This window comes from Salvia hispanica, chromosome 5 (genome assembly GCF_029641045.1).
Source record: "Salvia hispanica isolate PSC_SH4W2 chromosome 5, Shi_PSC_v1, whole genome shotgun sequence".
NCBI classification, from domain to species: domain Eukaryota; kingdom Viridiplantae; phylum Streptophyta; class Magnoliopsida; order Lamiales; family Lamiaceae; genus Salvia; species Salvia hispanica.
The window spans coordinates 47,582,787-47,595,022 of NC_142696.1; the positions used below are offsets into that span (position 1 = coordinate 47,582,787).

General features: G+C 32.9%; 1 protein-coding gene across 1 annotated transcript; it reads right to left on the reverse strand.

Annotated features, from left to right (window-relative positions):
* Window positions 1-6,132: 6,132 nt before the first annotated feature.
* LOC125187709 (basic leucine zipper 6-like) lies at window positions 6,133-9,231 on the reverse strand. Its single transcript, XM_048084337.2, has 5 exons — window positions 8,538-9,231; window positions 8,318-8,408; window positions 8,103-8,229; window positions 6,565-6,726; window positions 6,133-6,452 (listed from the first exon to the last, which is right to left on the reverse strand). Exons 1-4 carry the CDS (start codon window positions 9,173-9,175, stop codon window positions 6,590-6,592), a joined length of 993 nt encoding a protein of 330 aa, XP_047940294.2. The 5' UTR covers window positions 9,176-9,231; the 3' UTR covers window positions 6,133-6,452; window positions 6,565-6,589.
* Window positions 9,232-12,236: the final 3,005 nt, after the last annotated feature.

A 12,236-nucleotide genomic window follows, 5' to 3' on the forward strand; every position in this document is an offset into this window, starting at 1 on the left:
GCTTTTCTTTGCATGTATTTTGTCGTTTACACTTTATTTCATCTGCTGAGAGTAGATGAATATGCTTTTTACATAGAATTTTGTTGAGAAAACTGTGTTTTCTAAGTTTTGTATTTAAAATGTTGTAAGAAAATTTTTTCTATGATTTGTATTGTATTCGTAATAGCAAATTTGTGCAATAATTTATACTATAAGATATCAAATTTCGACAATATTATAAAAATATAAAGAATTCTTTAGCTTTGTGTAAAGTGTACACCATTCCATCTTAAGTATGTATATGTATACAGGGACGTGATCAAATGAAAGCTCTAAATATTGTACAAACTCAAAACTATGATCTGGACCATTGAAAAATATCAACAGATCACAAAAAAACATCAATAGGAAAATGTCAACAAAATTTCAAAGGTAGTCAATGATTGATGCTGTGTTGATATAGTGTCGACATTAAAATCTTGAAATTTGAAACTGTGTTGAAGCTGTGTTGAGGAGTTTTGAGTTTGTATAATATATAAGTTTGCATTTTATCACTACCCTATGTATATAATTTGATTAAAATAGTATAATGATTAATAGTTAAAAATAAAATTCAAATATCAAGAAATTAAATGTTTTTATCTGATCCTTAGATTAATATAGCAAAATGGTCGATTATTTTTATGTATAACAAAAAGTGTATACATTTGATAATCTACTTTTCCATCCAAAAAAACATCTTTATTCCATTGTGATGCATCCACAAATATTAACCCATTTTCATTTATATATATACACTATTAACCTATAATACTACTATCTTCATTTCTATATAGACACTACCCTAAAGAGAATCTGTATTTTTATTAACTCTTTTAGCCTATTTATGGTGTGCTAGGGTGAATGAATTATGTTTTGAAGTAAATTTCCAGAACTGGCATAACAGAACAAGCTCTTCTGTTGGTTGATTTACCATTATAGGAGAAGCATTGATTGTTTTTCAGGAAAAGTTTGAAATTTTTTTATCATCTGAAATTGGTGTATTTGAAATATATTGTTATTTCCACATGCTAGATAGTTAGGAAATTAAAGTTATGTGAATTTAAAATAAAGTTGTAAGCATCATAAGTTGAAGAGCATGTGTAAGAGGAACAGATAAGGTACTCCTCTTCAACTATTTGAATTAAAGAGTATGTTGGTGTTATGTACTACTACTTGAATATTTACTTATTAGAACAATAAAAAAAGTCACCTAACAAAAGGAGAAAATTAAATGAAACAAAAAAAAAAAAAAAACCGCAAAAGAGTTCAAAATCAAATTTAAGTTATACTACCTCCGTTCATAAAATATATTCTTAGTAGGGACCGATATGAGTTTTAATACAAAATTGGTAAAGTAAAAGACAGAGAAATAAACAATGAAAAGGTGGTTTATTTTTAGTGGAAAATATATCTCACCTCATTAGATAGATAAACTTACCATAAATAGATAGAGGCGTATCTAGGTGGATGACTCAAAAATGAAATATGACTATTTTTTGTAGAAAGAGATAGTATCAAACACCTCCTAAATTATAAATATATAATCAAATAAAGTTTGCACTCGGGAGCAAACACCACTGTCCGATCTTGACATGTCAGGGGTAGACACAGAAAAAAATGTTGGTACAAGCTTCATTGGGTCTATTTTCTAATAGTCAAATTGATATGTATACTTACTAAAGATAAATATAATACAAAAATTCATACTAATAATATATTTAGTAGTACATTTAAAAAATTTTACAATACAATAATCTAACTTATGTAAACTTTATTTCTTTTACTTTCTTCAATGTAAATTTCCTCTTTCTTTCTTAAACCATTTTTTTGCAGCAATTTTTCTCTGCTTGTTTTATTAAACCTCTGACAATTGATCTTCATCCACGTCAATTCAATAATATCTAAAGATGAGTTTTGACAATTTCAACAAAATTAATAATAGAAGAAAAAAAGGAAAAGAAATTTGTGTGATATAGATTTAAGCCCATTCACGTTTATAGAGTGGAGGTACGTGTAATTGTAGGGGTCCATGATCTCCCACTATTTGGAAAATTATGAATATACTTTTAAATAATTTTACGAAATTAGTTAAATTTAACAATTTAGAAATTTGCCCCATGTTTAATCTTAAATTGATAGGTCATGGTTAATTCTTTTTTCATTTTGATCTTCTTTGTTCAGGATTAATATCAAGAAATTGTAAATGAATAGGACTTTTGGATGTATAAGATTAAGTTTAAATTATATTTTAATTTTAAAGAGAACTTTATCGATGAAATTGTTAAACCGATGACATGATTTTTTACATTTTTAAATATCTGTAAAAAAATTATTTCAATATCCACTATATATATTTCAAAAAGTAACCTTATTTTTTTTCTTTCGAGTTTTAGTATAATTAACAAGTCATTAATAAAGTCAATATCTAAAATCAAGTTATGCAGTCTCTTGGAAATTTAACTGTACCAATAAAGCTCAACTGTCATAGTTGACAAATATTTAATGTGTCTCTCGGATAAGAACTAAAAACAATTGATACAAAGAAGTTGACTAGATATTAATTATGGGTTCTCACTTTTTAATAAATTTATTAAATTTAGCTTCCCACATCAATATTTTCACTAATTTTAAAACTTAGATATCAATTTGAGAGAAATCTTATTGTGTAAGTAGTATTAGTGAGAATTATTTAATTTACGCTATCATTATTTGATTTAATTTGAATATAATACATTAATGCCTCTAAAAATTACTCCTATTATTGATGTCATTAGTTCTACAATTTAAAAGTAAATCTTAATTTATTTATTTTCTTCATAATTTCAAATAAATGAATGAAAACCGTCTAAATGAAAGTGTAATTGGCCATATCAGTTTTCACTTTCAGAAGTCGAATTTTTACTCCTATCCAAATCTGGAAAAGTGTGCTAAAAATCAAATATTCCTATTCCAATTGAATAATTATATTTTATCATTTGACTAGACCCACATAGAACAAATATTCCTATTAATATAATATTCCTCTGAAATTCGGTGCAATAGAAATAGACCCACATAAAGTAAAACCCAAGGGCCAACATCAATTTGACTAGACTAAGAGCATGAGCAATGCTGGCCCATAGGCCAAGCCGCCCGCCTATTTAACTCGAGGGAGTCGGAGGCTCGAACCGTTCCTAAGGTTCATGAGCCGAAAGCCCGCAAAACATTGTCTTATTGTTTTAAAAACGAGAAGTGAACCGAGACTGCTATTGGCAGGCGGACCGAAATGAAAAAACGAGACTCCTAGTCGCGGACAGAGGGAGTATTTTTCATGAATTGCTTTAACGTTCATGAATCGTAGTAGCACAGGGATCTAGGCCACAGACCGCGACTCAATATGCCTACAAGGACCCCATATATAGCGGTTAGGCACATGAATAATGGTGGAACCATGAGTACTGCAAGGCCGACTTAATTTTTAGGATTTTTCTGGTCACGCCTTAAAAGCTGATGTGACATGTGAATATAAACTATACTCAGGATTTTTTTTTCCAGCGTACGATTTCATTGCAGCAAAAAAGACGATTCCGTCGTCCTGGCGGCCCCCACACTCCGGCCCGACGTCATGTGAGAGGGTTAAATCAGGGTACGCAGTAGCCCGTTGAGGGGGAGGCCTTAACCCACTGACTGCCAGAAGCCCATCTCCCAAGGCCTCACACTTGTGCCTGAGCGATGGAAGCAACTACACGACAACAGTGGGATTCGAACCCAGACTCATTGCAGCAAGATCTGCCCCCTCCATTGCCAACTGCGCTACGCCCCAGCCGTACGATTTCAATTGTCCTAAATGGGAGTCATCTCACACATAGGAAACAAGTATCAACATAATAAATTCACCAGACCCCTACGAGGTTCCTTACCAACATCAAATCAACATTGGTCAACTAAGACATATAAAAATCTAAGTGCGAAGGGTTTCAAATTTGCTCATCTAGATGCTATACTTTCTTTGATCAAATCAACAATCATCAGTTGCTTTCTCCATCACATCTCTCCAACAAAAGCATCTTGCTTTTGATGTTGCATCAAAGGGAGAGACATGTTCGTTTTATTTTTTCATCTTTTGCTTATTTTTTTCCATTTTGTCATTTGTTTTCCTTTTTTATTTTATTATTTTTTTATTTACCTTCCGTATTCTTTTTGATCAATCAAAGTCATGCAACAACAATTTTAGTTACAAGTATAAATGTCTACACATAGGAGTACTATATTATTTCTATGGATATGTTCATATATGTACTATCATACCAAATTTCACAACATTCATAGAATCTGTTTTCGTTTTCTGTTGTAACGTGCATGTATTTTAAAGATTAATGATGTAATTGTATAATAATTAATTTTAATTTAGAAATATCATAATTTAATTAGATATATAAAATATAAAATTAATAAAAAATGATAAATTAAAAATTTATTGATGTTTCTAAATTTTTTGTGGCATATAGTATTTTATTTTTATTTTATGACAGATAAATACAAATAGTCTGATTCTAAATTTGGGTTGGGTTGTGATGCCCCATAACGAGAACTCATTGGGCTAAGCTGCGAAGCTCAATTATGGATTAGCTAAGTAGTTATCTTCATTGTTTCAACTTTGATTCTCCCATATTTTCTATGCAGCTATTTTTTCACTAGTCACAACGCTCAAATAATATGATTAGTGAAATACACTTCCTCCGTCCCCGATTAAGAGTCACACTTCTCCATTTCAGTTCATCACCAATTAAGAGTCACACTTTATTTTACCATAAATAGTAAGTAGGTCCAACATTCCACTAACTCAATTCACTCACATTTTATTATAAAACCAATATAAAAAAATGGGTCTCACATTCCATTAACTTTTTCAATTAACTTTTCTTCACATTTCTTAAAACACGTGCCCAGTCAAAATGTGACTCCTAATCGGAGACGGAGGGAGTATTTGAATTTGTGAGATTATGTGTTTTTTTCAAAGTTTTGGACTTGTTGCTTCTATCCCTATATATATAGGCTATCTTATCTTGAGATTTTACAGGTTGATGGTAGTACTATTTTATTATGTCACTTCCAATAAATTATAGGTAGCAAATTTATTACTGTACATGATAGCCAAAAAAAGAAAGAATGTCAAACATTGTGATTTAATATGAATACAACAGTAGAAAATGGCCATTAATAAAGAGATCTCAATTCCATAATTACATATGGTATTTGCTCCTTTTTCCTTTTCTTGAAAAGAACAAACAGATTAATAATGCAGATCCGATCAGACATGGGGAAATTCAAAATAACAGAAAATAAAGAGGGACCATAATCTGACATCCAATGACCACTAAACCTGACAACCTCTTACACATGCATATGCATGGTCACTCGTAATCGAACCGGAACCGGCATTGTCCGGTCATGGGTCAAAAAAATCAGAACAAAAAATCTGCAGTTATCCGAAAATTCAAGATAGGTTGCATATGTGTCTTAGTATCATATTACACGGTCCGATCGATCACAGGTCGGAAACTTTTGAAAAAAATCGGCGATTGACCGACAATTCAGGATGAGTTACATTGCAGGCATAGGTGTAGGCTTTTGAAACAAGCACATGCCTTTAACCTCCTCTTTAGTACTCACTCCGTCCCGCTTAAGATGACACGTTTTCCTTTTTAGTTTGTCCCAACTAAGATGACAAATTTCCTTTTTTGGTAACTTTCTCTCTCCAATTAATACACTCAACCACTTTTTTTCACTACTATTAAAATATCCATCTTTCTTTATCTCTCTACTTTAATACTTACATCCACCTTCACTCTCTCCAATTAAACACTTTAACCAATAACTCCTAAAATTCCGTGCCGGCTAAGCAATGTGTCATCTTAGCTGGGACGGAGGGAGTAGTACAATGATATGTACAACCTTTGTCGAGCAAAAATGGCCTTGATAATGGACAACATGTGTAATACAAAATTGATAAATTAAGAGATAGGAAGAGAAAATTGGTTGAATTGTTAGTGGAAAATGAGACTCGCTCCATTAGTAAAAGATAAATTTACTGTAAATAGATAGAGACTAATTTTGGTGGACAGACTAAAATGAAAAAGCAAGACTATTTTTCGTAGACGGAGATAGTGATATAGTAATAGTTAATACACACATTTACATACATCCCAACAAAAACCCATTTTCTACAACAAACTTACATGCTTCTAAGAATAAAATTTGATGATTGGCTGATGATAAAAAATAAAAATAAAATAGAATTAAATAAAATAGAATTAAATAGCCACTCCCCTCCCTAAAATTAAGCCAAGAAAAGAGATTTTTTCTAATCAAACAAACATAAGTGCTTCTTAAATGTGAACTTGATTACTCTATAGTTCACAAAGGCTGCTCTTTATTTGGTAATGCTTTTCCTGCATCAAGGAGAAACTAAGTTAGGTATTTCGATATTATGTTCTATTTTATCAATACATGTCACATGTATAATATGGTAAATGCATAAAATAGTCAAAATTAGATTAGTACCTTGGAAATTAATGTGTGACATATGTCAGTTAACTGCTAGTTGCTCTTGCTCTGAAGTATCAGCAATTCTTGATGGTGAATCATTCTCCATTTTCTTCATGTTTTGTTCGTAGTATATTTGCCTCAGCCTCTCAATTTCCCTCTTTAATGCTTCTTGATGAGCTACAATTGTAAAAATAAATAAATAATACGTATGGAGTAGTAGTTGTAAAAATAAATAAATAAATAAATAAATAAATAAATAAATAAATAAATAATACGTATGGAGTAGTAGTTGTAAAAATAAATAAATAAATAATATGTATGGAGTAGTAGTTGTAAAAATAAATAAATAAATAAATAAATAATACGTATGGAGTAGTAGTTAACTATGAAGATGAAAATAATACTCCCTTGTCCCACTTCGAAGCGAAGCATTTCTTATTTGATACGGGATTTTAAGTAATGTTGTTTTGTGAATTAAGTAAAGAGAGGATAAAGCAGAGATATTGATATTTCTATTTTAAGAAATAGGTACGTCATAGAGTGAGACATCACGAAAAGAAAAATGTGTCACTTAGAGTGGGACGGAGTATAAGATTTTTAGAATTATCACAAGAAATGAATCTTGGAATATTTTAATTTTTTTTTATCAAATGAATCTTGGAACAAGGCTGTGAGCTTGTGAGAACATAATCATTTCATGGGTGTACGAAAAATAAACCTGTTAACGTTTATATGTTATTAATATCAAGAAATTAATGTGCATCTATTAATTTGGTGGATGTAAGTGCGAAGGGTTGGTGCTGTCACATTTATTATAGGCATATGCTAACAAATGTATCCACCAGAAACCCAATTATTGCAGGATTTTGGAATCTAGAGAAAATTTGTTACTCAATTTTTTTGGCAAAGAAAGGAAGATGAAAGAGGTACTGAATTTATCTTTTCTACTTTTTTGAATGATTGTTATTGTTTTCAATCTATAGTTGTGTAATTAATAATATTGATCAAGAAAGGAGATGGGATCCATCATGTGACTGTTCTCCCATGTTAAGGCTCTCTAGTTTCACATGCATGTGAAGATCTATCTTGCCTTAAAAGATACTCCCTATCTATCATACATTAATTTACAAATACTAGTTACTAACTTACTATGTGTGTGATAATAAATTTTAAATATTTTATTTGATTGAATTATATATAGTTCAGTGTGAAATATTGGAACCAATTACACTAGTTTTATCATTAAAAAAACATGTAAAAAACACCAGAAATTAAACTAAGCAAATTACAAACAACCCAACTTAAATTAAATAGTTTAGAATGTAACATAAAATCATGTATTCATGCACATATATTTGTAATTGTATCTGAAAATTTAATAAATCTTTGACTTGAAATCATATACTATCAAAAAGAGTAAATATTTAATGTGTTTATCTTTTATATTTGTGAATAATTCTATTATTATTTCCTAACATAATGTCAAGAAATCAACTTTATTAGTATTTGCTAATAATATAAAGAGAAAACCCTAATTGGAAAAAGAAACTCACCATCTTTGAAAACTTTATCTTGAGCTAAAGCTGCGATTCTTTGCTTGAGAACACTGTTATCAACATTTAGTACGAGGCGTTGGTGGTCCAAGTAAGCTACTCGTGGTGATAACACTGAGACTTCAGCCTAAATTAAATTCACCATTTCAATAAATATATATACAAGCAAATAAAATTACAGTGCAAAAACAATAAATTGATTGATTTTTAATTACTTGTAGAGAAGAAACGCTGCGCTCTAGCTCAGAAATGTAGTGCAATTTTCTCACTCGTGACCTCTGCGCAGATTGCCGGTTCGCCAAAATTCTGAAATTGTATTCAAAATCATTATGTTTAGTAGTTTTATTTACATGCATTATACATCTATATATATAGATACATGTATATACGTTGCAGTGTGTGTTTGTGTGTGAAAAATGGTGGTGAATAGTATGCCTTTTGATCCGCTTTGGATCGTTGATCCTCTCGCCGGAATTATCCGTTCCGGCGGAGGCGTATGGGCCGTCGTCGTCCTCCTGCGGCTCGCTCTTCGGGTGCACGGCCGACGACGGGCCTCCCGGCCCGTCGTCGTTGATGCTGTTGTGGTCGGACGGGGACGAGGGGTTCGAGGCGCCTGGCGCCGCCACGTCGTCGTTGAACATCGACATGAGCTGGTCGTCGTCGAGCCTCTCGAACCCGCCGTCCTTGCCGACGGCGGAGGAGTTCGCCCTGAGGCACTCCTCCGCCGTCGGGGCCTCCAGGAAGGCGATCGAGTCGCTCATCGACCGCCTGTGGGACCCGCGGCGGGCCGACGAGAAGTCGAGGAACTCGTCGATCCACATCGGATTGTTGTTGTTGTTGTGGTGGTGGTGGTTGATGGACAATCCCTCCATTTTTTGGTGAGAGAAATCAGCCCAATTTGGGGTGATGGTGGGGATTTTTGGAGGTAATTGAGCCATGAGACTTAAAATACAATATTGCAAGACTAAACTACAATATGTCAACATGAAGGGCTTATATATACACAATCCCACATGCACAAAAAAAAAAGAAAAAAAATGTAAATTACTCCCTCCGTCCCGATTAAGAGTCATACTTTTCCATTTCGGTCTGTCCCCAATTAAGAGTCACACTTCATTTTTACCATAAATAGTAAGTAGGTCCCACATTCCACTAACTCAATTCACTCACATTTTATTATAAACCAATATAAAAAAATGGGTCTCACATTCCACTAACTTTTTCAACCAACTTTTTTTTACATTTCTTAAAACCCGTGCCCGGTCAAAGTGTGACTCCTAATGGGGGACGGATGGAGTATGTTCTAATAATTTTTTTATAGCCACGGGAACATCATCATCACAATCACATCTCCATAATTCCATTATCTTTCAACAAAATTAAATAATTTTGTTTTTTAAAAAATAAGAATTTCTTACTGTCTATGAAGGTGGGGTCACATGGGAGAAGATTAGGACAGCTATCAACAGCTTAGTGGGTGGGGGTAGGGGGGTGAGGTGGGGGTGGGGGGTTGAGTTGAGTGAGAGTAGTTTATTAACTGAAAACTGAGTGGGAATCAGAAAGCACGTGCCCTTGTGGCCTCCAGCCCTTATTACACACTTAATTTTTTAGACAACATTCCCCACTGTTTATTTCATCTTCTTACAATCATTGGTGGCCGTTGGATCTCTCTTCCATCAACATTCATTCCACCCATCATGACCCTCGGAAGTCGGAGCAATCTTGCCAACTTATTTTTTAAATCTTTTTTTTGAGTATTGATTAGTTAAAAGATGCAAAAGAATGGAATGAAAACGAAATTTGTGGGTTGGGGCACAATAAAGACTGTCGTTGTTGCGACATCGGAAGGTTGAGGCAGTGTGGTGGCTATTGCTAGCAATAGACAGTGGATGAAGAACGAAAGAAAACACTATCGTATGAGGGGTTGGAGCAAGCTGATGGCTGATCGCTAGATAACTCACCCATGGATTGGATTCTATTAATAAAAATCCCTAGATGAGTTATCTATCTTACCAAACATACGCATAGCTATCCCAAACCCTAATGGTGTTGCACCGCTCGGATTGGCACTGCAACACGACTGCATTGTGGGAGAAAGTCGCGGTGTTGTGCCAGGTATACTAACGCGCTAAAGGTATGGTGCAAAAAAAATTAGCGAGCAACAAAACGTATCCATCGATAAATCGAATGAAACTTGGACATGTTAACCATCCCAAAAATACACGCCATAACTAAAATAGTAACACCAACAATGCATTTGTAAACAAATCAATACTCCTTCATAGCATTTCAATTTTCTAGCTTGGTATACTTCAATCCTACTCCCTCCATCCGTGAAATGTTGTCCACTTTTGCCATGTCCGTCCTCGAAATGTTGTCCACTTTATTTTTTTTTTCTATTTTTGGTAAATAGAGTCAAATTTCCACTAACTCATTACACTCACATTCATTATAAAACTAATACTCCTATATAAATGTGAAACTCACATTATACTAACTTTGTCTACACACTTTTCTTCACATTTCTTAAAACTCGTGCCGAGTCAAATGTGGAGAACATTTCACGGACGGAAGGAGTACTATTAGAACATTTTACTCAGAATAATTATCCAAAAACTCAAATATATACAACATAGTCATATTGAAAAATCACATGCAATAGTTAGATATGATATCTAAGTCATTAAATATTTTTTTATATCAAAGGGCTACCAGCCTAGCATACACGGATGATATCCGTCAACCTCATCCACGAGAGAATGAGAGAATGCCATATTACTAACAAAAGTTATATTGCAACATATATAAGCTGCTAACTAATCGACAACTATGTCATTTTCATTCGACATTTTTCACATATGTATACTAATAAATGATTGTAGCAGTAATCGTTTATATATTTAATTTTGAGCAAAATGAAAACTACTAATACCAAAGTGTAGAAAGCGAAGACGCGTATTCTTAATGATTGGAGGCATATTCTTGATTTAATTTTAAATAAGTTTATTTAGAAAAAGTAGAAGAAAATGTGGGTAATGGGAAAGGAGAGGTATTTTTGGATGGATGAGCTGTGGAAAGTGAAGGGTAATAGAAAGGGATCATGTCTACCCATGTGAAATGTTTGCATGCCCAAAACCTCTCTCCCTTCTCTTCACTCTATACTTGTCTACAAACTATACCCACATGTAGGGGCATCTCTATCTATATAGCTCTCTCCATAATATATATACTTACAACAGTTATTTAAGGTGACATTGTGCATAATAATGAGCAATATCGGATTCAATAAACGAAACTCATGGGATTGGACACCGTGATAAAGATTGGAAGCGAACCTCAACTCTGAAGGATTGGGGCGGATCTATCGCATTGTGGGATGAAGACTACTCAAAAAATCAAATTTAATGAAATTTTTTAACCCGTCTAGATCCAACAATTGAAATGAGTTATGTTTTGTAGTTATATACCGAAAGAGGGGAGAGTTATAGTAGCTGGATGCTCGATGAGTTATCTAGATCCCGACTCGATTAAATTTTTATTCGAGCTTCGTTTTTTGAAATTCGTTAATGAAGTTAAGGTAGGATTTAACTTTCGTTGTTGTGATAAAATGATAAATTTTAGTAAATTTATATGGAGTAATTAATTTGTTTTTAAAAGCAAATTAATAAATATTCAACCGAGAACCATAGAACCCAATTTATAGTAACGTGCTCACGACATACAATTATAATAAACTAATATACCTACGCTGATAAAGGACATATATTCTCTCTGTCAATGCCTATGTATTCATGTTAAATCTTTTTTCTAATTTCACCCATTTATATAGCAATTAGAATATTAAAAATAGTACTATTTTCATCATACGCGTTTAATATATTATAGATGACTTACAATCCGAAGAATAATATATAGCTCAAGAAATTCTAGTTATTTACAAATAGATTAAAAAAAACATAAACAAGTAGACACCACTCTAGTAACACTAAATACAATATGAAACTAAAACAAGATAGAAAATAAATAGTCCAACTGCATATGAAATTTAAACACGGAATAGAATGAAGAAATATATGCACAACACAGCATAGATGAAGCATGAAATATGCACAGAGGAGACACAACAAACTCATG

What these genes read in the sequence shown, in the direction of transcription:
- LOC125187709 (XM_048084337.2), bottom strand. Translation starts at nt 9,175, where the DNA reads ATGACTCTTAATCGGGACGGAGGGAGTAATTTACATTTTTTTTCTTTT. An exon ending in GATCCAAAGCGGATCAAAAG is followed by an intron (nt 8,409 to 8,537) that starts GCATACTATTCA and finishes ATACAATTTCAG; the next exon opens with AATTTTGGCGAACCGGCAAT. An exon ending in GCAGCGTTTCTTCTCTACAA is followed by an intron (nt 8,230 to 8,317) that starts GTAATTAAAAAT and finishes AATTTAATTTAG; the next exon opens with GCTGAAGTCTCAGTGTTATC.